This window comes from Sturnira hondurensis, unplaced genomic scaffold, assembly GCF_014824575.4.
Source record: "Sturnira hondurensis isolate 20B ecotype Veracruz unplaced genomic scaffold, ASM1482457v3 Scaffold0025168, whole genome shotgun sequence".
In the NCBI taxonomy this organism is placed as follows: domain Eukaryota; kingdom Metazoa; phylum Chordata; class Mammalia; order Chiroptera; family Phyllostomidae; genus Sturnira; species Sturnira hondurensis.
The window spans coordinates 1,786,553-1,809,355 of NW_028097799.1; the positions used below are offsets into that span (position 1 = coordinate 1,786,553).

At 36.8% G+C, this 22,803-nt stretch overlaps 1 protein-coding gene across 1 annotated transcript; it reads left to right on the forward strand.

Annotated features, from left to right (window-relative positions):
- Positions 1-9,347: 9,347 nt before the first annotated feature.
- RUVBL2 (RuvB like AAA ATPase 2) lies at positions 9,348-10,737 on the forward strand. The gene is given in 6 exon segments (XM_037039126.1): positions 9,348-9,578; positions 9,580-9,752; positions 9,754-9,979; positions 9,982-10,147; positions 10,150-10,500; positions 10,503-10,737. Coding segments are annotated over 6 exon segments (1,284 nt in total). The 3' UTR covers positions 10,640-10,737.
- Positions 10,738-22,803: the final 12,066 nt, after the last annotated feature.

The window sequence follows — 22,803 nt, forward strand, 5'->3', positions numbered from 1 at the left end:
CCTTCGATAAAGTTGTAGTTTCTAACTAGGAAGCCTGATGGTTGACTTCAGAGTTTCAATAAAAAAAGACTAATAATGTGTGGAAAGAGGTTTTCTACAACTGCTCTACCTCAAAAACACTAGTAAAATCAAATCTATTACTTGCCCTTGGGGCCACGGCATGGCCAGAGCTTTCATCCATGGGTTTGCTTATTCCCTGTTGTTTTCATCTGTGCTCATGTTTTGTCACATGCTAGACTCTTTGTCAGGCAATGACATAACAGTGTGCATTGATGAATGTGAATTCCAGCGTTTCACATTTGAACATTGTCAACTACCAGAAACTATTGAGCCAAAAGTGTATCCCTGTGGTTGAATAATGATGAACCCCCAAAATAAATTTGGCTTAAATAAAAAGGGAATGCATTAATCAATCATCAAATGCCTAATCAATAAACCATGCCCATCAATTATGACTTTCCTGTGTATTCTTCAAATAATAAGGAATCTACACAACATTACTTGGAATTGCCTTGATTTTGAAAAACCACCACCACCAAATAGCAAAAATTAAACCCTGTTTCTCAGAGATTATTTTCAATAATAATTTCTACATATTAAAATCAGTCTACAATTAATAATTTTGTTTATTGTGGAGCCTTAAGAACATTAAGCACGTTTATGAAAACATTTAACTAGGTGTCACATATGAGATCACTTTAAAACTGTAAAATGTGCAAATGAGACTTCACAAGGTTGTGCAAAAAGGGGAACCCTAGTGCACTGCTGGTGGGAATGAAAATTGTTTTAGCTGCTGTGGAAAAGAGTATGGAGTTATCTCAAAAAATTAAAAATGGAACTGCTTTATGACCCAGAAGTTCCATTTCTGGGAATATCTTTAAAGAAACACAGAACACTAATTTGAAAGAATACATGAACCTTTGTGTTCGTTGTAGTGTTACTTAACATTAGCTGAGATCTGAAAGCAGCCAAATGTCCATTGCTATACGAGTGGACAAAAAAGCTGTGGTACATTTACACAGTGGGATACAACTTGGCTATAAAAAAGAAGGAAATCTTACCTTTTCAATGACATGAATAGACCTGGAGAACATTATACTAAGTGAAATAAGCCAGCCGTAGAAGACAAGTACCATGTGACTTTTCTCACGTAAGGAATCTAGTGAACAAAATAAAATAACAAACAAAGTAGGAACAGACTCATAGATAGAGAACATACTAAAAGCTGTCAGAGGGGAGTGCGGGGTGGGGCTGGGTGAAAAGGTGAAGGTATTAAACAAACAAAAACATTCGTCATAGACACAGACAACATCATGTGATTACCAGAGGGGAAGAAGGATTATGTGGGGAGTAGAAGAGGTTATGGGGGGGATAAATAGTGATGGAAGGGGACTTGCTTTGGGGTGGTGAACACACATAATACAATGTACAGATGGTGTATTATAAAATTGTATACCTGTAACATATAATTTTATTAACCAATGTCACCCCAATAAAATGGATAGATAGATAGATAGATAGATAAATAAATTGCCCTAACTGATGTAGCTCAGTGGATTGAGCAGGGGTCTGTGAAACAAAGGGTTGTGGGTTTCATTCCCAGTCAGGGCACATGCCTGGGTTGTGGGCCAGGTCCCCAGTGGGGGGCATGCAGGAGGTGACCACACATTGAGGTTTCCCTCTCTTTCTCTTTCCCTTCCCCTTTCTTTAAAATAAATAAAATCTTTTAAAATTTTAAAATAAATAAAAACATACACCTAGAAAAAGAAGCAATCTGAAACACTATAGGGGGATATTTTAACTGGTCAAAATAGCACAGCATAAATGGTTAAGAGAATACTCAAATTGTCAAACTTCCTGGAATAGAATTCTATTTTCCTCCCTAACTGTGCCATTTGGGGCAGATTATACAACCTCTTGATCTTCAGCTTCCTCATCTGTAAAGTTGTCTCAATAATAATTCTCTCATGATCTACATTCCTTCATACACAAAGAGCACTTAGAAAGTACCTGGCCTTGTGTGAATGTTACACAAGTGTCAGTTATTATTAGTAAGACTGCCTTTCCAGTTACTGCTGATTCTTACCTTAGAAACTCTTTTTTGTGTAGGAGACATTTGCCATATATAACTGTTATGTAAGATCTCTGGTTTTGAGCACCAAGTATAACTGACTTCGTCAAGAAATTCTCACACAAAGAGGAAAAATGAATAGATGAAATTGTTCACTAAAGCAAAAATTAATATTAGTAAAATTTTAGTTGAGTGGAAATGTTTAATAACAATTAAGATACATGTCATTTGAGGTCTGTCCAGAAAAAGTCTAGTCATTGTTAACATAACTAGAACAGTTTGTGCAACATCAACATAACCTGGCAGCCAAGGAGAGTGGGCTGGAGTGCACACGTGTGAACAATGAGGACGTCACTGTACTAGTCGGTGGGGGCAGTAGACATTGTTGAGTGAGCATGTGTACTGTGTGGCTGTCACATTTGAAATCATTGAGCAAGTGGAGCAATGAATCTGCATCCAATTTCATGTCATGCTTGAACGTTCCTCTGTGGACACTATTGGGATAATTCAGAAGGCCACAGCTATGGACATCTGGTGATGGCAGCTTCATCAGGATAATGTGCCTACTCATGCATCACATCTTGTGCAGTTTATTGGCAAAACATCAAATGACTCAGTCCCCATACAGCCTAGATTTGGCATCCCATGATTTCTGGCTTTTCCCAAAACTAGAATCATCTTTGAAAGGGAAGAGATATCAGACTGCCAATGAGATTCAGAAAAATATGACCAGGCAGCTGATGGCAATTGGGAGAACTGTGTGAGGTCCCAAGGTGCCTACTTTGAAGGGGACTGAGGCATCATTGTCTTATGCACAGTGTTTCTAGTATCTTGTATCTTCTTCAATAAATGTCTCTATTTTTTATACTACATGGCTGGACACCTTCTGGACAGACCTTATACACTGACTTGTTAGAATATTATACATGTATCAAAAGTAATAAATATGAAGACTTTATCACAACATAAAAATGTTATGTACTGATATGTATATATATATATATATGCCAAAATTTAAAATCTGAATTTAATAATAGTGTTTACAAGGACAAGAGAATAATGAAACATGCAATGAGTTGACTTTGTAGTTGCTGATAATTCTGATATAATGTTAGCTGTATAACTAATTTTGTAAAAATTCTCAAAGTAAAACTATTTAAATAAAACAATTATGTGTTTTCAAATCTACTATATTGAACATTTCAATATATATGTATGTAGTTAGTGGTGCGATTAGCTTCATACTTAGAAAGCATTGAAATAAATACTCTATAATATCAAGAAAATGTCAGACATTAATAATGATGATGATAATGCCCTGGCTGGTGTAGCTCAGTGGATTGAGTGCAGGCCTCTGAACCAGATGATTGTGGTTCAATTCCCAGTCAGGGTACATGCCTGGGTTGCAGGCCAGTTCCCAGCAGGGGACCCCCAAGAGGCAACCATACATTGATATTTCTCTCCCTCTCTCCTTCCCTTCCCCTTTAAAGATAAATAAAATCTTTTAAAAAAGTAAAATTATAACAAATAATGATGATGATTAAGATACTTGACCATGCTCCTAAGACCAAATCTTTAATCATTTCTTAAATTTTTCATAACACTTGTTCTTGCAGGAACTGTATTATAGCAATTATGTTTCCCTTTTTCTTATATCATCATGTTTTTCTCTTTCTACTGATCATTTTATGTTTGAAAATTCTCCATTGAGGGCAAACAAAAACTCCCTTTCTCTGCCGTAAAAATTCCTATAAGTGACAGTTCCTGTAAAATATCTGTATTACCAATGCTGTGTCACCTTCTGCTCTCTCCTGCTCACCGTTAAATGGCATTTCTCCCACAGCTTCAGAGAAAAGACTCTTCTTATGAACACCAGGGACCTTCATTTTGCCAAATCAGGTACAAGAAATCATATATTCAGTACTTTGTTCTCATTTTGTTTGACTTGCCAAAAGCATTCTCAAAGTTGGCACCCCGCTTTATATACTCTCTTTGCTGAGCTTTCATAACAGTCACGGTTCCTCCTGTCTCAACGCTGCCCAGTCTGTCTTCTGGGCTTGTTTCCCTTTCTGTGGATGTTTTCTAAACTTTGGTGGGCCCATGTGTTTCACCCTGGTTTTATTTCTTTTGTCCATACACTGCATTCTTGAACTAAATCAGTGTCATGGCTTCCTGAGCACTTAATGGGCTGCAGCTTCTCTATTTTACATTTCAGTCCCAGTGCAACTCTCATTATCCACCTGCTAACTAGATATCTCTGCTGTTACATATAATAAATTTGGCAAACGTAGCATGTCACAAAAAGAACTTTTGATTCTTCCTCCTTCCACACCCCATTTCTGAACATTCCCTTCCCATGCATCTCAGTAATTGCTGTGGTCACCTTCCCTCTAACTTCTACAACCTGGCCAGGTCCACATTCAAGAAGTCCTTTTTATTCCTCTTGCCTTTCCCCTCACTTGCAATTTATCAGCAAGTCTTGTCAACTCTACTGGGAAATATGTTTTGAGCTTATCCAGTTCCTGTCATTTCCACTACTGCTCCCTTAATCTAAGTTTTCGTCATCTCTTTCCTAATCCATTGCTCTTACCCGTTTTCATTTTTGTACTCCAGCCTGGTCTATTATCTTCTTTGTAACTTGAGTTTTCTTTTTAAAGAATAAGTTAAATTATATACTTCTCCTGCTTAAGACTCTCCAGTAGTTTCCACTACACATACATTAAACTCATTAAAATTTATGATAACCTCCTTCTTGGTCTGATGTGATTTTATACTTGAGTCATTTCACACAAGAGTCTCTCTATGCCCTACATGTACTCACCTTAGATTTGTTTCCATTTATCAACTATTTAAAGTTCATGTCATATTATTTTTATAAAGAAGACTCTTCCAAAATTATATCCTGCTTATAACCAAATATGTACACCTAATCTTACCAGACCAGTAATCTCCATGTCAACACTATACTTTGTGTTTTGCATTCTGTCAACTTTCATACTATCTCAAATTACCTTATGAATGTCTGTGTGTACATGTATATGTGATATTCTTTTGCAGTTAAATAGAATATAAGCTTTATGAAAATAGAAACTTATCCATTCCATTTAACTCTTCATCTAAGTTCCTGAATCAGTATCCAACACATAATAAATACTCAAGAAATATTTGATGAATGAGTAAATGAATGAACTCAAAACTAAAGCATACAAAAATACTTTAAAAATTTACCCATGGTTGTACTGAAAGAAATTTCAGGGACAGCATCCAAGTAGGTGCTATTAAGATAATTTAAAGGCATTTCAATGAAAAAAACTCAAAATTTTTATAGCCTTAAAATTGGGATATATGTTTTTGGATGTAAAAGAGAAAAAAAACATTTGATAAGTCAACTCTGAAAAAATAAAATGAGTTGTTTTGGTAGTTTTTTTGTTTGTTTTTTTAAAAAACCTGGATGACCACAGGGATAGTTCCTATAGAGAGGACTTAGGCTTCTTATAAGTAATTTATCTTTATCATATATAAAATACCCTCTGGTTCACAGGAGCTCCTTCCTCTTTACTTACCATAACCCAACATAGCATTAAATTACATTAAAGATGATTCAAGCAATCTAATTGAATACTTTCATTTTTCACCAATGAGTTGCTCTGGGTAATGGAAATACCCTGTTTTAGACCTGTATCAACAGTATACGAAGATTTATATAAACTACAAAATATCTAGTTCCTCAAAAGATTTATTTTTTTTGACTTATTCCCACTTTTCTGACCCCTCTCAACCAATCCCCATAAACACTGAACTCTGAGGAATGTGGACGGAATGTTATTAGGAGAGGTGGTATAAATCGGCTCTGCCCTGGAACTGTAACCCTTTCCCCAGGAAGAAGACCCTTTCCACCTTCTCGTTAGGGATGCCTTGTCATTTCGGCATAGGATCATACAAACCAGGGAGCAGAGGGTCTAAAGGGCATGGTGGTCCTTTAGTCCTACTCGTAATCAGTATTGATTTTCCAGTAGAAAAATGGCACACACAGCGTAGACTCTGCATAACATGTGAACTGACAAAATGGGGAAAAGCACTGATAAGAATGGATGCGGAGATTGTTCCTGAATACCACGGTCTAAAAACAGAAGATGAGGAAATTCAGATGGGAGTATTCTATCAGTGACATCTATAGAATGAAAATAACGAAAATGCTGATTACTCTCTCCATTGCACTGAAACCGTCTAAACTATCTAGAGTAGTAACTCAGAGCTCAGAACCTGAGATCAGCCTAATGCGTCTGATCTGAACTAACTGCAAGGCTTTGGGCCAGTCACTTAACTCCTCTCACTTATTTTTCTGTGTGAAATGAGGATAAGGGCAGCACACACTTTTGGTGGAGGAACAAAAAAGTTAAGTCACGTAAAGCATTTATCAAGGTGCTTGACGCTTCTCAAACAGACCACAAATGTTAACATTCTATAACAATTCTATGCCATGTGCTTTATGAAGGATTTCTTTGAGTGGCTGTATTTTTTTATCAGTCAGGAAACGATGAAATGATAGAACTTCATGTCAGAAACATAGGATAGATGAAGGGTAAAGAAGGAGAGAAGAGCCCTGACTGGTGTGGCTCAGTGGATTGAGTGCCAGCCTGAGAATCAAAGAAGGAGAGAATAGAGGCTCAGGACTAAGGAAGCGTGTTTTGTGACTATAAAGTAATGAGGTTGACAATTTTCTTCCACAGTAAATCTGAAGTCAAATTCTTAAAAGAAGTTTTACTCTAAAAATGCTCTGAGCAAAGACAGTGAATTTGAATAAATTTTTCCCCCAAGGAACTCTTTGAAGTAGCACACTCATTTTAGTACCCTGTAAGTTGAGTAAAAAGGGAACAATTTATGCTGTAAATTTTGTTTAAAAAACCTACTTGTTACTTTCAGGTTAGTAGCGAAGATTTGAGGTTTCTTTCAGGAAGTGTAGTGAGCCATGCCTTGAAGAATGGAAAAAAAACTCTGGTAGTTGGAAAAAGTGAGGGAAGAGCCCCTGAAGAGAAGAGTTAAAAGAGAGTTTTCCATTGTAGCTTTTGTCACTTGGAAATCGTAACTCTTTATCTCTAATGCCTTCAGGAATTAATCCGAGTTTCTTGTCTGACACTCCCATTCTTAGAAAGAATTGCTAGTGATTAGTAACACTTTTTCACAAATGGTTGAATTGAGCAATGAATAGGTGATCAGAAGCCATTTTGAGAAGCAGACTTTCTGTTCCAAAGAAACTCTGAACCTGATATGAACAAAAATATGTCTAAAAGATACCGGAAGGGGCTCCTTTCCGTGTGTCACCTTGGAGCCTGATGCTGTGTCGCCAATGGCTACGCAGTGAAACCAGTAAACGGGCTGCAAAGTAATTCCCTGATACTCAGCCAGTGCAGTTCTCATTTTAGAGCTAGCTCTTCTTAATGCATATACTATTTCTGCGATGCTGGGATTCATTTTAATTAAAAGTAATTATAAGTGGCAGATAATTTCATGCATCTTTTTGCTTCAGATAAACCATATAGAGGAAATCTCTTCCAGACTGGGACCATAAACATGGAGAGTGGGAGTGATCAGACTACTTCTTACTTTAGGAATGGCTAGAGAAGACATGAAAGATCAATCAAAAAGTTTGGTAAAAAGGGAACAATTTATCATTTTGATGAACCTAGTGAGAAAAGTAGTGCAGTGGATGATGTGGCAATATTAAGTGATAAAATAGTGAATGATTGTGAGTGACAAATTTAGGAGAAATAATGGCACAAAAGAAAATTTGGCAAACTCTTCTAAGAAAGTAAGCAAATTTTCTCTCTACCTTAGCTGAACAATTTAAAATAAGGAGCGATTCCGTTTTCAAGTAACTCTTTGTGAAGTTAAATTTTTGTTTAATGTTAATAATTAAGAATTACAAATACATCTGTCTGCTGACTAGTGATGTTGACCATCACAAACAAATCAACAAACATGCTGGAGAGGTTGTGGGGGAAAGGGAACCCGAGTTCACTGTTGGTGGGATTGCAGACTGGTACAACCACTGTGGAAAACAGTATGGAATTTTCCCAGGAAACTAAAAATGGAACTGTCTTTTGACCCAGCAATTCTACTGCTGGGATTATACCCTAAGAATCCAGAAACACCAGTTCAAAAGAACACATGCACCCCAACGTTCATAACAGCACAATCTGCAATAGCCAAGTGCTGGAAGCAACCTAAGTGCCCATCAGGAAATGAATAGATCAAAAAACTATGGTACATATACACAATGGAATTCTGTGCAGCAGAAAGAAACAAGGAGCTTCTACCCTTTGCAACAGCAGGGGGGAACTGGAAAGCATTATGCTGAGTGAAATAAGCCAGGTGGTGAAAGACAAACACCATATGATCTCACCTGTAAGAGGAACCTAATCAATGAAACAAACAAGCAAGCTAAACAGAACCAGAGACCTTGAAGTAAAGAACAGTCTAACAATAGCCAGAGGAGAAGGGGGAGGGAATAATGGGGGAAAACAGGGGAAGGGCCATCAGTGAACATGCATAAGAGACACAAAGCCAGGGTGGGTGGCAGGGATGGGTGGGACTGGGAGGTGTGGTGTGGTAAAAATGGAGACAACTGTACTTGAACAATAATAAAAAATATATAAATTATATATACAATATATTTAAAGGATCTAGACTTTTAATATTCTAAACTTTTTGATGATTGTGCTACATTTATTCAGAGCAGATTAAAAGAAGAAAAGCTCGTAAGCATATTGATGAGTATAAATCTTATAAAACATACAGAATGCCAAGTTAATGAAATATTTTTTACATTCAATACAGTTAAGACATTTTAGATAATTTGTTTTACAGAATTGTTGTCATCTGACCTTTAATTCAGAGCATTTTAACCTTCTTTTCTTTTATGTCTTTTAAATAGAATATTATGTATAGTATTTTTTATTCATAGAGATCATAACAATGGAGTATCATGTAAAGAATGCTGGCCTTCAGATTTCTGATCATAAGTTCAAATACTAAGCACTATTATTTTCTAACTGTGTAGCCTTAGAAAAGTTTCCTAAGTTTTCTGAGCTTCCTGAGGCTAAACTTCCTTATATTCAAACTTGACCTAACACACACTCTATCTGCTGTGAAGAATGAGTGAAATGTTGTCTGGGACAAAAACAAACAAAACATCTTTACAAGATGAAGACCAGATATGAATGAAATTTGCCTAGCACCAATAAGATAATATTCTTTTCAGTGGTTGGTAATCATCATGGCAAACGTGACAGTCACAACCAAGGTCCCAGAGATCTGTTTTGTGACAAAGATCAAATGTATTGGTGCTCACTCCCATATCTGGGGACTGGGGCAGGACGATGCCTTGGAGCCTAGACAGGTTTCCCAGGGCATGGTCAGTCAACTGGTGGCCCAGAGGGCAGCTGGTGTGATGCTGGAGATGATTCTGGAAGTGGAGATCGCTTAGCTGCTGGTGCTCATAGCCAGCTGAACACCCAGGTACTGGGAAGACAACCATCACCCTGGGCATGGCACAAGCCCTGGGCCCTGACACCCTGTTCACCGCCTGCGGCAGCAGCAAGATCTCCCTGGAGAGGTGCAAGATGGAGGCGCTGACGCAGGCCTTCCAGAGGTCTATGGGCATTCACATCAAGGAGGAGACGGATCACTGAAAGGGAGGTAGTAGAGTTCCAGATCAAGCGGCCAGCCACAGGGATGGGCTCCAAGGTTGGCAAGCTGGCCCTCAAGACCACGGAGATGGAGACAATATCCAACATAGGCACCAAGATGACTGAATCTATGACCAAGAACAATGTTCAGGTCAGGGACGTGATCACCATGGACAAGATCACAGACAAGATCTCCAAGCTGTGCCTCTCCTTCACACATGTGCCCCTGACTTTGATGCCGTGGTTTCCCAGGCCAAGTTTGTGTGATGCCCGGATGGGGACCTTCAGAAATGCAAGGAGGTGGTGCACGTCACGTCTCTGCAGGAGACAGACGTCATCAAATACTGGACCCGGGGCTTCCTGGCCCTCTTCTCAAGAGACACAGGGGAGATCACATGCTAGACATGGAGAGCTTCTTCTTCCTCACCTGGGCCCTGGAGAGTGAGATGGCACTTGTCCTCATCGTGGCCACCAACTGCAGCATCACTCAGATCCAGGGTATCGGCTACCAGAGCCCTCATGGCACCCCCATCGACCTGCTGGACAGACTGCTCATTGTGTCCACCTCTCCCTATAGTGAGAAGGATACGAAGCAGATCCTCAGTATCTGACATGAGAAGGAAGATGCGGAGATGAGCGAGGATGCCTACGCAGTGCTGACCCACATCCAGCTGGAGACCTCCCTGCACTACGACACTCAGCTCATCCTGGCCGCCAGCCTGGTGTGCCAGAAACTCAAGGGCATGAGGTGCAGATAGGTGACATCAAGCAAACCTAGTCACTGTTTCTGGATGAGTCACACTCCGCACAGTGTCTGAAGGGGTACCAGGATGCCTTCCTCTTCAAGGAGCTACAAGGTGAGACTATGGACACCTTCTGAGCTGAGGTTTTCCCCTCCTGCCTCACCCCTCCTCCTGGTTTTCTACCAGAGTTCTGATACTGTGACTTTGTATAAAATGGTTCTGAAACTGGAAAAAATTGGGGACAATATTCTTTTCCTTGAGGATGTTAACATTTGGTAAATGTTAATGATAAAGCAAGTGTTAACACGCTTAGTCATGTGCTACAAATGCCAAACCTGGAGTAATCTTTAAATAGTGAAGCATTTAAATAGCAAATTCTAGAAAAGTAAAAGTTATTGTAACACATAAATATGTGTTTTGACTGAAGGCCTACCTAAAATTAACTATAAGCAGGCTCAATGTTTTTAAAATGACAAAAATAACTAGGGAATGAAAAATGGAATGAGTGAGGGGTGTGAATGGGACTCAGTAAACAGAAAAGGCTTCCAGGTTGGATTTGATTGAATGATCTGGAGCCCTGGTCACATGACTGACTCCTGATCTACTTATTTTCCATATAATTGTCACCAGTAGATAGTCTGTCTGAAGTGCTAGGGAAGTCTCCCCCACCAGCCAAAAGGACAGTGGGGAGAGGTTCTTACACTGAGTGGGCAAAAGGCAAGATAATTGGATAGAGGAAAAGCCCTCCTCCCTACTTGCAGTACCAGATTGGGGATGGAGCCAAGGGAACACAGGCACATGTACCATGGAGATAAAAATGATGCAGTGGGAGATGCTGGACCAAAGAGGTCTGTCAGTCTAGCCTGGAGGTGGGCCAACCTGAAGCATGCAAAATGCCTGGTCTGTTCGGCACCCAAACTAATATAATTCTAGGGACACAAAGAAATGCTCTTATTATCTGGCTTGCTCTTGCTTGGGACCTGGACTTGCACAGTGTATTTGCCTGTCCTCTCCATGGGCTACATGGCTTTTGCAGCCATGTGGTCCATGGCCTCCAGGGTGGTCGGTCTGTCGGTTGGTCAGTTGGTCTCTCTCTCTCTCTCTCTCTCTTTCTCTTGCTGACCTGGTGATATGCTCACTGGTGTGTTCACACTCTTCCTCCCAGGAGCACACAATATTGAGGTCCTAGTAGCCACATGGCTTCTGGCTGTGCAGGCCCCACACAGAGTTCCAGGAGGGAGCCTAAATGAACAGCAGCTGGGAACAAGCTACACTACCTGGGTGGGGACTTAGACTGTTTCAAAGTTGCCTAAGGGCTCAGAATGAGTGTATTCTAAATTGAAGCAGGAACTTTGGACACACATTTCCACTCTCCCAGACTGTGCAGCACCCAAATAAAACCTATTTCCTTTTATACCAGCATTTGCCTCATGAGTTTGGTTTTTGTGGTGACAGGGAGCCAAACCTCCATTGTTTTTGTTGTTGTTGTTGTTGTTTTGTTTTGCATTGTTTTGTTTTGTTCAGTAACACAAAGTTTCTTTGCTAGGCAGATAAAGTTTGCATGTATATGTGCATGTATGTCTTTTCGATAGTAAAATCTTTCTGACCTACTCTTTTGGATACATACTCTTTTGGATAAATTACTATCAGTATTAGTTACTCCTCCAGGTTGTAATAGAGTGAGGCATTTTAAATGCATTGGAAAATTTCTTTTATACAAATGGTTCCAGGCTGTTACTTTGTTCTCATTGTTTAATTTTGCAGTGTGATTTCAGAGCTTAATCAGTTTTTGGTTCTCTTCTGATATCAATCTTTCAGGAGTCATGCTGTGATCGGTACGCTTGCTTCAGTAGTCACTCCTCCACTTGCAGGGAACAGAGAGTGATACGCTTTGTGAAAACAGAATGAGCCTTCAAGGCAGACAGACCTGTACCTTAGCCTGGATTTCTCACAAGGAACAGATTAGTCAAACTAAATGTGGCTCATTGTCCTCCCTGTAAAATGAAGATAATAGGGCCTACCTGTTGTTTGAATTAAATGAACAGTGTGTATGAAATATATAGCAGGGTACCTGATACATATGAAGGGCTCGATACGTTCTTTTTCTCTTCCACATCCTCCCTTGATGTTGTTATGCCTTTTGTTGTTTTTGGAAAGCACTAATCTAGCTGAATAAAATGTTGCCTTGAATAACTGTAAGTTGTTTCTGACTGAATGCCTGAGATACTCTCTTATGGGTTTAAAACAGTCGGCTTTGGCTGCCTACTTGTAGGATTTTGGCTGTATCCCAAGTGAGTGATTTTTTTTTTTTTGTATAAGTGAACTGTCAGCACAATATTGCAAAATCTAACATGCAATGTTCTTTATGTCCCTGTGTTAAGACAACCCATATGCTAAATTGAGAACCTGAGTTTTCCTACTCATATATTACATAAGGAAATCAATGGAGATGTGAAATATATCAGTTATTCATCATGTAGACTATAAAATTTCCCAGACTGGTTATTGTACTGAATATTTTACTTAAACACCTTTTAATTCAGCCAAACTGGTTTCATGCATGTTTTATTACATATGTTTCAGATGGTACCCATTTAACATTTCTAATGTATTCTTACAAAATATGAAAATGAGTTCCTAAGCTATACAGTTATTGCTGAGTTCTGTTTTCAATAGATATAAGAAATTCTTAAAAATAGAATACCCACAGAAATTATTTCTAAATTTGTTTTTGCAGAATTAGAGTTCATCTGAGGGGCTTGATTATAATCTGACAATTTTAATAGTAACCTGTCACTTTATAGGTGTAATTAGATACCTGATTATAGGGATATAAAGACAACAAGGATAGAAAAGCATCAATTCTTTCTTTTAAGATATAGTCCAGAAGGGAGAGGGGAGAGAATCATAGGAGAAAAGGGAATGGACTCACATGAACAAGTATAAAGGCCACATGGACAATAAATAAGGGTGGGGGGTGGAAAAGGGAGGGAGGCGGGGAGCATGGGGCAGGGGGTGGGCAGGGCTGGGAATATAAGACAGAAAGCTATACTTGAACAAGAATTAAATAAAAATTATATTAAAAAAAGATATAGATGTCTTTTCATACTCTCTTTGGTTTGTTTTAGGGAAATAAGCTTAGAATTCTTCTCCTGACAATGAAAAAAATTATCTTCTTTTAATATGTATTTATTTACTTTAAATATTTTTCCATTGTGATTTTGGTTCATCTGTTTAATAATAGGAACAAATTATACGCATGCTTAATCAATATTAAACTCTTTCAAATATTGTAAGAAGAAAGCATGCAGAAACCAGTAGAGAGATATAAAATGTGTACAATGAAAAATTTTCAAGAAAGCAAAAAATGTGTTATTTGATTTTTTGTGTACCTAGGTTTTTTGTTTTCTCATAATGATCTACCCAAGTGAGTGATTTTAAGGATAATGTGATCGACTAAGTCTTTTACATACACAGTGTTTATTGAGATTTCATAAAAAAGATTATTTTATTCAAGAAATTTATCATTTAATAGCAATAAATGACAAAAAAGAAAACAGGAGAATTAAGTAGCAATTGATGCATTTTTTTCAAGTAGAGATTTCTAATGAGTATTATAGATCCGAGACCATGCAATTATTTTAATAATATGGCTGGTGTTATTTTCCAAACATAGCCACAGCAATAATTGCCATTCTGTATTCTCTTCTTAGAAGGCAACTTTAACATTCCTTAGTCTCCTCCAATCTGGATGTGATTGTATCTAGAAGTGAGTTTGTATGACTTCTGAGTGAGTCTGTCATAAACACTTATTCAACCCTTGATTGATTCTCTTGATTATTTGCTCTTGGAACCCAGTCTCCATTTTCTGAGGAAGCACAAACAACTAATGCAGAGGTCTACAGAGAGAAGAGCCAAGACCTCCTGGACCACAACCCTGGCAGCTCCCAGATTGCAGCCAGCACTAACTTGCTAGCTTGCTAGCCATGTAGATGAACCATCTTGAAGGTGGATTCTCTAGTTTCTAGTTAAGCCACCCTTTTGGATTTTGCAGAGAGCAATGATGAACCATTGCTTTGAAACATGCCATAATTGCAGATTCATGAGCAGATGAAATAATTGTTGTTATTTTAAGCTACTAAGTTTTGGGTGGTTTGTTACCTAGAAATAGATAACGGATGCAAATAATTTCCTAAAGCGATTATACTTAATTATTCTATTAACTTTGTGTTAGTTAAGAGTGATCATTTTCCACTTTCATAGCTATGATCCTATCAGTGGCAGACAGAGAGGGCTGGGGAGTCTCCCTGATTGGCTAAGATAGCACAGGGGAAGTTCTTACACCGAACAAGCCAAAAGACAGAAAGATAGGGCATGAGTGGGCCAAAAGCTAGAAAGATGAATGGACAAGATCCCAGCCACCAAAAGCTAGCAAGATAATTGTAGAGATTAAAAGCCTTCCCCTCCTGATCCCTATAAGAACTGCAGGCTTGAGCAGGGAGGGGCCTTTGAGATGAGAGTCCCCATCCTCCCAGGTTACAGGCACCTGAAGGAGCCGCCTTCCCCTTGTACCAGCACTCGTCTCACAAGTTTGGCTTTCACTGAGGTGGGAAAACCAAACCGGCCTTTGGTTACAATGAGTCAAATGATTTGGTATGGAAGTGAACTGGCAGAATTAAAAAAATAAAACTAATTTAGAGTGGAAATAATGACACTTTAGTTTTAAAATAATATTAAAAGTAGTAAGGAGCTAAACTCATATGTAGAAAGAGATTCCTTAGAAGTGGTAGACATACTTATGAAAAAACCTTCACCCTGGGTGCAGAAAAAAAATTAGAGATTTTCTTTACTTGGGAGACTGTTGAATGACCAACAAAACTTTTTATGTTGACAAGTCACTGAATATTGGGGTTGCGTTATACCAGCCAGTACATTCTGACTAACGCACTGAGTCAATAATTGTGTTTCACTGACTTTTTTTCCCCTAAGGTGGTAGACAGGTGAGTATATAGACCAGATACCTGCATACATATAAAAACATATGTATATATGTACCTATATTTTTATATATGCATGATATATTACATCTACAAGATATTAATTAAAGCTATGCTTATGATAATACTTAGGAAAATAGCATATAATTAAATCAATTAAAATTCTTTGCATAATTTAGTATTTTGTATCAATTAAATGATATATGCATTAACATATAAACATGTTGAAGCTAAATTGTTCATGGGGAAATGTTATAGTAATGATGTATTTAGTTAAAGTTGAAGCAAACCTGTAGTAGATAGCTCTTTGACACTAGATACAGTAAATTGACAGTAATATGTTGATGCTGGTTGTCTCTGGGCAGTGGCCGCAGTGGTATGTGATGGAAATCAGAGTTGACAGGGACCATGTAAAATAGAAATGAGAATCAAAAATGCTAAGAATGCCCAGTAGTCCTCTTAGAATATTGTAGACTAAGTTAATTAATAGAATTGCACTTTCTAATTTAATTAATGGAGTTTGTAGTTGTAAAATACTTCTCTCTTTTTTATTACTCTGACATTCACTTGACCTCTGTAGGTCAAAGCATATTTCAATTTACCTTACAATCAGGGTTATCCCCTTATTAATTCTTTCCTTCTTATTCCTCCTCACCCTTAACTCGTTTTGAAAAATCCAAGTGGGCTATGGTAAACAAAAGGAACAGAAAGTAACAGAGCTGTGAATTGGTTTCCTTCCCTGGGCAATGACAAACTGGTGACCTTTTAAGAATCGTGGCTATGTGAAGGACCAGAGGTCTAGGTTTCTGAAATCAGTTCTCTGCCCTTCTGTTCTCCAGCCACCTTCCCTAACCCCTAACAGATTTAGGGGTTATAATTTAGAGAGCAATGCTTTGACTCTTGCAGAAGAAGTTCACAGTGACAAAATGCCATATGAAATCTGATGTTCTTTCATTTGAGCTTTGGCCTGATGATAACTTCAGTTTAATTCACTAAGAATGTTAGGGCCATTTGTCTGAACTATTAACAATAAAACAAATGTTTACTGAATGCTTGTGTTAGGAATACAGCAATGAATATAGCATATTTATAAGGTATGATTATCCCTTTAAAGGACTATAAAACTAGTAGAAGTCATTGGTATATTAATAATTATGGAAGTAATAAAATTTATAAACATAATATTATTGATTTAAATATAGTATTATGGACTTCCAGAGAAAAAAGAGCTCATATATATCATTAGGAATCCAGAAATATCTCATTTTGTAGGTGGCATTTAAGATAACCTATGAGTGATAGATAGGATTTTTGAGTAGAAATAAAGCAGAAGAAATAGGAAAAAACATTTCAGAACTTAGGGATGTGGCACTGTGTCACGAATTTTTTTCCGAGGAAAATGAAAGATGAGATAGGAAAGATGGGGTTGTGGTAAAATTAATTTATCCTGACTGTCTTATCACTAAAAGTAAAGCAATATTTATTGATCTTTGTTGCGGAAGCTGGCTGGCTGTTTACCAAACTTGTTTCCTCTTCCTCCCTTACATACAGCTAACCTGTATTTACAAACAAGCATCTCTTGAAATGAGGCATAACCATGTGATTAAATTGTGACAACACCGTAATATAAGGTGTGTTACCTCAAGAGGTGGCTCATAAAATACTGAATGCAATCTCCATGTTCTTTTCCCTTCAGAATAAATTTTGAATACTCAATATTACCTGATTTTAAGACATAGAACAAAGGCAATCAAGTAATCAAAGCAATATTGTTATTGGTTAAAGTATAGAATCATTAATCAATGGAATAGAACAAATAGTCCAGAAACAGATTCCAAAATTGACTTATTTATGACAAAGATGCAAAGGCAATTAGGGGATAGGCAATAGAAAGGGGATAGGCTTTTCAATAAATGGTGCTAGAACAATTGGACATTCATATTAAAAAAGGGACCTCAACACATACCTCATATCTTTTACAAAAGTTAAGTCAAAATAGATGTCAAAACTAAATGTAAAACTATAAGATTTCTAGAAGAAACCATAGGTGAAAATTATGATCTTGGATTAATCAGAGTTCTTACATAAGACACCAAGAACATGTTACATAAAAGAAAAATTGATAAGTTGGATTTTATCAGTTTTAAGAGTTTTGTACTGTAAAAGAATTATTGAAGAGGTCAACCACAGAAGTAAATAACATATTTGCAAATCATGTTCCTGACAAAGAACTCATATCTAGAACACATAAAAATTTCTAAAAATCAAATAATATTTTTAAAAATCTAGGGAGCAGCCTTCAAGACGCTAGGTGGTATGTTGCCTGAGTCATGAAATTTATGAATCACTTAATAAAGCCAATTCGGCCTTCATGTTAAAAAAAAAATCTAAAACTGAGCAAAAGATCTTAATAGACACTGCACCGTGAAAGATAGTTTAATGACACACAAACATACAAAAAGATGCACAACACATTTGGTAGTCAAGGCAAAGCAACTTAGCAACTTAAAAACATAGGATATACTGGTGTATATTAGTACTATAGCTTAAAAAACTTACAATATCAAGAGCAATTAAGAAAATTAAATATTGAGGCCCTGGCTGGTGTAGCTCAGTGGATTGAGCGCGGACCTGCGAACCAGACGATCGCGGTTCGATTCCCAGTCAGGGCACATGCCTGGGTTGCAGGCCAGTTCCCTGCAGGCCAACTCCCAGCAGGGGACGCACGAAAGGCAACCATACATTGATGTTTCCCTTCCTCTCTCCTTCCCTTCCCCTCTAAAGATAAGTAAATAAAATATAAAAAAAAAAGAAAATTAAATATTGATCCATGCATTAATTTGGACATATGTCAAATACATTTTGCTACATGAAAACAGTTAAACATGTGAAAGTTACCTATTTCCATTTATATGAAATTCCAGAAAATGCAGAACTATCCATACAAGAACCTATCAGTGTTATATAGGGATTTGGGGTTGGGTAGAGGTTGGCAGACGGGCCGCACAAAGGAACCTGATGAGAAATGGTAGAGGCATATGCTGTGAGTGTGGTGGCAGACACGTGACTGTGCGTTTACTGCAACCTATGGAACTTTATACCATAGACAGTGACTTTTACTGTATATAAATTGAAATGTAATAATATAAAAAATTAAAAACATTAGGGTACAAAATCCTGTAGTTTCAACTTTACTGGTCCATAAAACCAAATATAGTTTTATAACACAGATTCATAAATACTGTTAATTCATTCCAACCAATAAAAGATTCAATGGCAACATGGATTCTTGGGACTATGTACTCCTGTTTCCAAGCTAAATTAATGATGTCATTAGGCTAGAGGATTTAGGAAATAGGCACACCTAGGCATATTATCTTCAATTACAGAAAATTAAAGATAAGAAAAACTCATGAAAGAAGACAGAAAACAGTTACCTTCCCTATACAGAAATAGAGAAAAGAATTACGTATGACTCCCCAAAAAGTATGCAAGTAAAAAGAAAATGGAAGGAAATATTTAAAGTATTAAAAGTAAAAAAAACCATCAATCCAGAATTCTGTATTTATGAAATTATTCTTAAAAATTGAAGAAAAAAATAAAGACTTTCTCAGACAAAAAAAAAATAAAGGAATTTGTTGACAGCAGAACTGCCGTGCAAGAAATGGTAAAAGAAATTTCTTATAGGGAAGGAAAACAATATTAGTTAGACTCATATCTACATAAAGAAAGAACACGGAAAAAGCAATATGTGAAGGTAAAATAAAACCTTTTATTTTTCTTATTTTTAATTGATCTGACAGATAAGAGTTTGTTCAAAATAATTATAGGAACAATGTATTTATGTGTGCTTTGTATATGTCTAATATGTATATGTATATATGTTTATGTATGCTTATATATGTAAAATAAATAAAAACAATTATTAAACTGATGAGAGAAAGAAATTAGTATTATTTTGTTATTATAATGTTCTCACAATACCAATGAAGTAGTATAGTGTTATTTGAAAGTAGACTTGGATTAGATGGAAATGTATATTGCAAACTCTAAGGAAATCACTAAAAAATGTTTACATATTTTTCACCTTAAAACACTAGAAAATAAAAAAGCAAATTAAATAAATTAAGCATAATAAAAGACATAAGAATTAGAGCAGAATCAATGAAAATGAAAATAAAAAATCAATTAAAAAAATCAATGAAACCAAAAGCTGTTTCTTTCAAAAGATTAATGAAATCAATGAGTCTTAAGCCAGGCTACAAAAAAAAATAAAAAATAAAAAAGAAAGAAAGAAAAGAGAGAGAGAGAGAGAGAGAGAGAGAAAAGACCCAAATTATCAGAAATGAAAGAGAGGATATTATTACAGGTCTCATAGAAATGAAAAAGATAATAGAGAAAAAATATGATCATCTCCATGCCCACAAATTTGAAAACCAGATAAAATGAATCAATTCCTTGATAGATACAACCTGCCAAAACTCTCAATAAAAGAAATAGATGATATGAATAGGCCTATATCTATTAAAGAAATTAAATCCATCATAAATAACCTTCCAAAATGAAAAGCACCAGTGCTAGGTGGGTTCACTGATGGATTCTACCAATTTAAGGAAGAGTTATGTCAGTTCTCTGCCATGTCTTGCAGAGGACAGAGGCAGAGGGAACAATTCCTACTCATTATTTGAGGCCAGCATCACCCTAATGCCAAAAGCTGACAAAATATAATGAGAAAGGAAAACTATAGGCCAAAATCTCTCATGAACATAGATGTAATCCTCAACAAAATACTAACAAATCAAATTTAAAAAAGTGAATCATGACTAAGTGGGTGTTGTCCCAGATATGCAAGAGTGGTTCAACTTTTGAAAATTAAGTAGTGATCTATCATGTCAATAGTCAAAAAGACAAAATCACATGATCATATCAGTACATGCAGAAAAAGCATTTTACACAATCCCAAAGTGATTAATGATTAAACCTTAGTAAAGTAAGAATATCGGGAGAATATCTCAACTTGCTAAAAATAGTAAGTGCTAAAATAAGTTTTCAGGAAATAATATTACCTGATCTAAGAAAAACATAGTCCTTACTTACTATTAATATTCTGCATGTCCACATTTTACCTGGGCACAAGATAGATAAAAATAAACAATCATGTATTTTGCAATTTTTAGATTGACTATTTTGTTCATATAGACTAATACTTATAAATATTTTTCAACTCTAGAAATACTAAAGTAATGAATATGAAAAAAATCATCTTTTTAAACTTGAAGCCCTGTACTACTCATCTGATTTAACAGAAAGAAAAAAAAGAAAGAGAGAGAAAGAAAGGAAAGCAAGGAAGAAAAGTTCAGAGGAGTTGAGAGGGAGGACGAAAAAAGAAAGAAACCTAAACTAAAACTTTAATATTCAACTCTAAGTTGAGATTTGATTTAACATAGTAATGTCTGGATTGAAACTAAAATGCCCATCACAAATAAGAATGTCTTTCATTCCCAACAATTTACAGCATTTTATGGCCTCATAAATGTCATAATGGCCAAATGTTCCATGAAATGTCATAGAATGACATGAATTACAGCTATCATTTAGATCTATGTCTGGAAAACCAAATTTCTGGCTCATGCTCAGGTAACATTGTGCTTTTTGAGTCTGAAATCTCTGTGTACTGTTACATAGTTACACTGAGTTAATTAATTGTATTTTATTGTCCAAATGTACTACGGTTCTTTCTGATTCATTAGTGTGGAGAGTACATACATAAATTAAGTAGCTACTAATTATAATGTCATTATTTCTTCAATGTAAACATTCTTAAAATCTCATCTTAACAAAGCTCAGCATAATGCTTTCCAGTTCCATCCATGCTGTTGCAAAGGGTAGGAGCTCCTTCTTTCTTTCTGCTGCATAGAATTCCGTTGTGTAAATGTACCATAGCTTTTTGATCCATTTACTTACTGATGGACACCTAGGTTGCTTTCAGCTCTTATCTATTGTAAATTGTGCTGCTATGAACATTGGGGTGCATAAGCCAGTTGGTGAAAGACAAATACCATATGATCTCACCTTTAACAGGAACCTAAACAACAAAACAAATAAACATCCAAAATATAACCAAAGACACTGAAATAGAGAACAGGCCAGCAGTGTCCAGAGGGGAGAGGGGAGAGAATTTCAGGGGAAAAGGGGAAGGGTTTATAGGAACAAGTATAAAAGATACATGGACAAAAACTAGGGTGGGGTGGAAATGGGAGGGATGGGGGGAGGGTTGGGTGGGTGGGCTGGGATGGGAGTAAAAGACAGAAAACTGTACTTGAACAACAATTAAAATTAAAAAAAAAAACAACAACAAAGCTCAGCATGACCATGCTTTATACCTGTTTCTTTCAATATTAGGACTCATGCTGCTGTGGGACTTACTGAGGTGTTTTTGAGATGTCATCATACCATTCCAGTTCCGTAATGACTGCCATGTTCCTTGGCTGCCCCATTTTCCCATTATTTGGTGTGTGCCAAATGTAATCTGATTGTTTACAAAGTGTGAGCAAAGAAAAAGGGAAAAGATCATAGTGATGCCATTCACACAATTGTGGTACCTATACTTGAATTACTACACCTATTTGTACAAGTTAGTTTTACTACTTAACTATGGAAATTTAGCTTGCTAGCTAGAAAGCGGTTTTTTTGAAATGTCTATTTTCAATTTATATCAACATTTTTTTTGTATTTGGTTCTATTTTTTCCCTTAATCCAAACAAAAATTCTGCAATTCATGGACTGCTTTTTAATGCACCTATTTATTTATTTAACAAGTATTTATTGAGTCTCCTTTTAATCTGGACACTGTGGCTTGAGGAAGAAATACATGTGGCAACTGCTGTTTTCTGCCTTTTGACACTTATCCAGCAGCTCAGAAACTAACACAGCATCCTAAATCCATATCTAAGCGTCTGGTTCTGGGAAGCTAGGACATTTTCCACAGAATACTATTACTCCAGATCCATAGAGGAATGTAAATGGAAACACTCAAAACCAGCATTTTCAAGCATGTAAGCTATTCCTGTTCCTTTTTAGTTCTTAGTGAATTTTCTTTGCACTTCACCATTGAATAAATTACAGGCAAAAATAATTCAATCTGTCCTGCTCTGTAGGAATGCATCTTCGTGGGCTACCAATGTAATTGCACAATGAACACTCTGTTACTCTTGGGTTTCCTGTCTCACTCAGTACATTCCTGCTGGGAGGGGAGAGTTATGAGTAACTGAATATCCTGAGTAATGTATCCTGGGCCTCTGCAT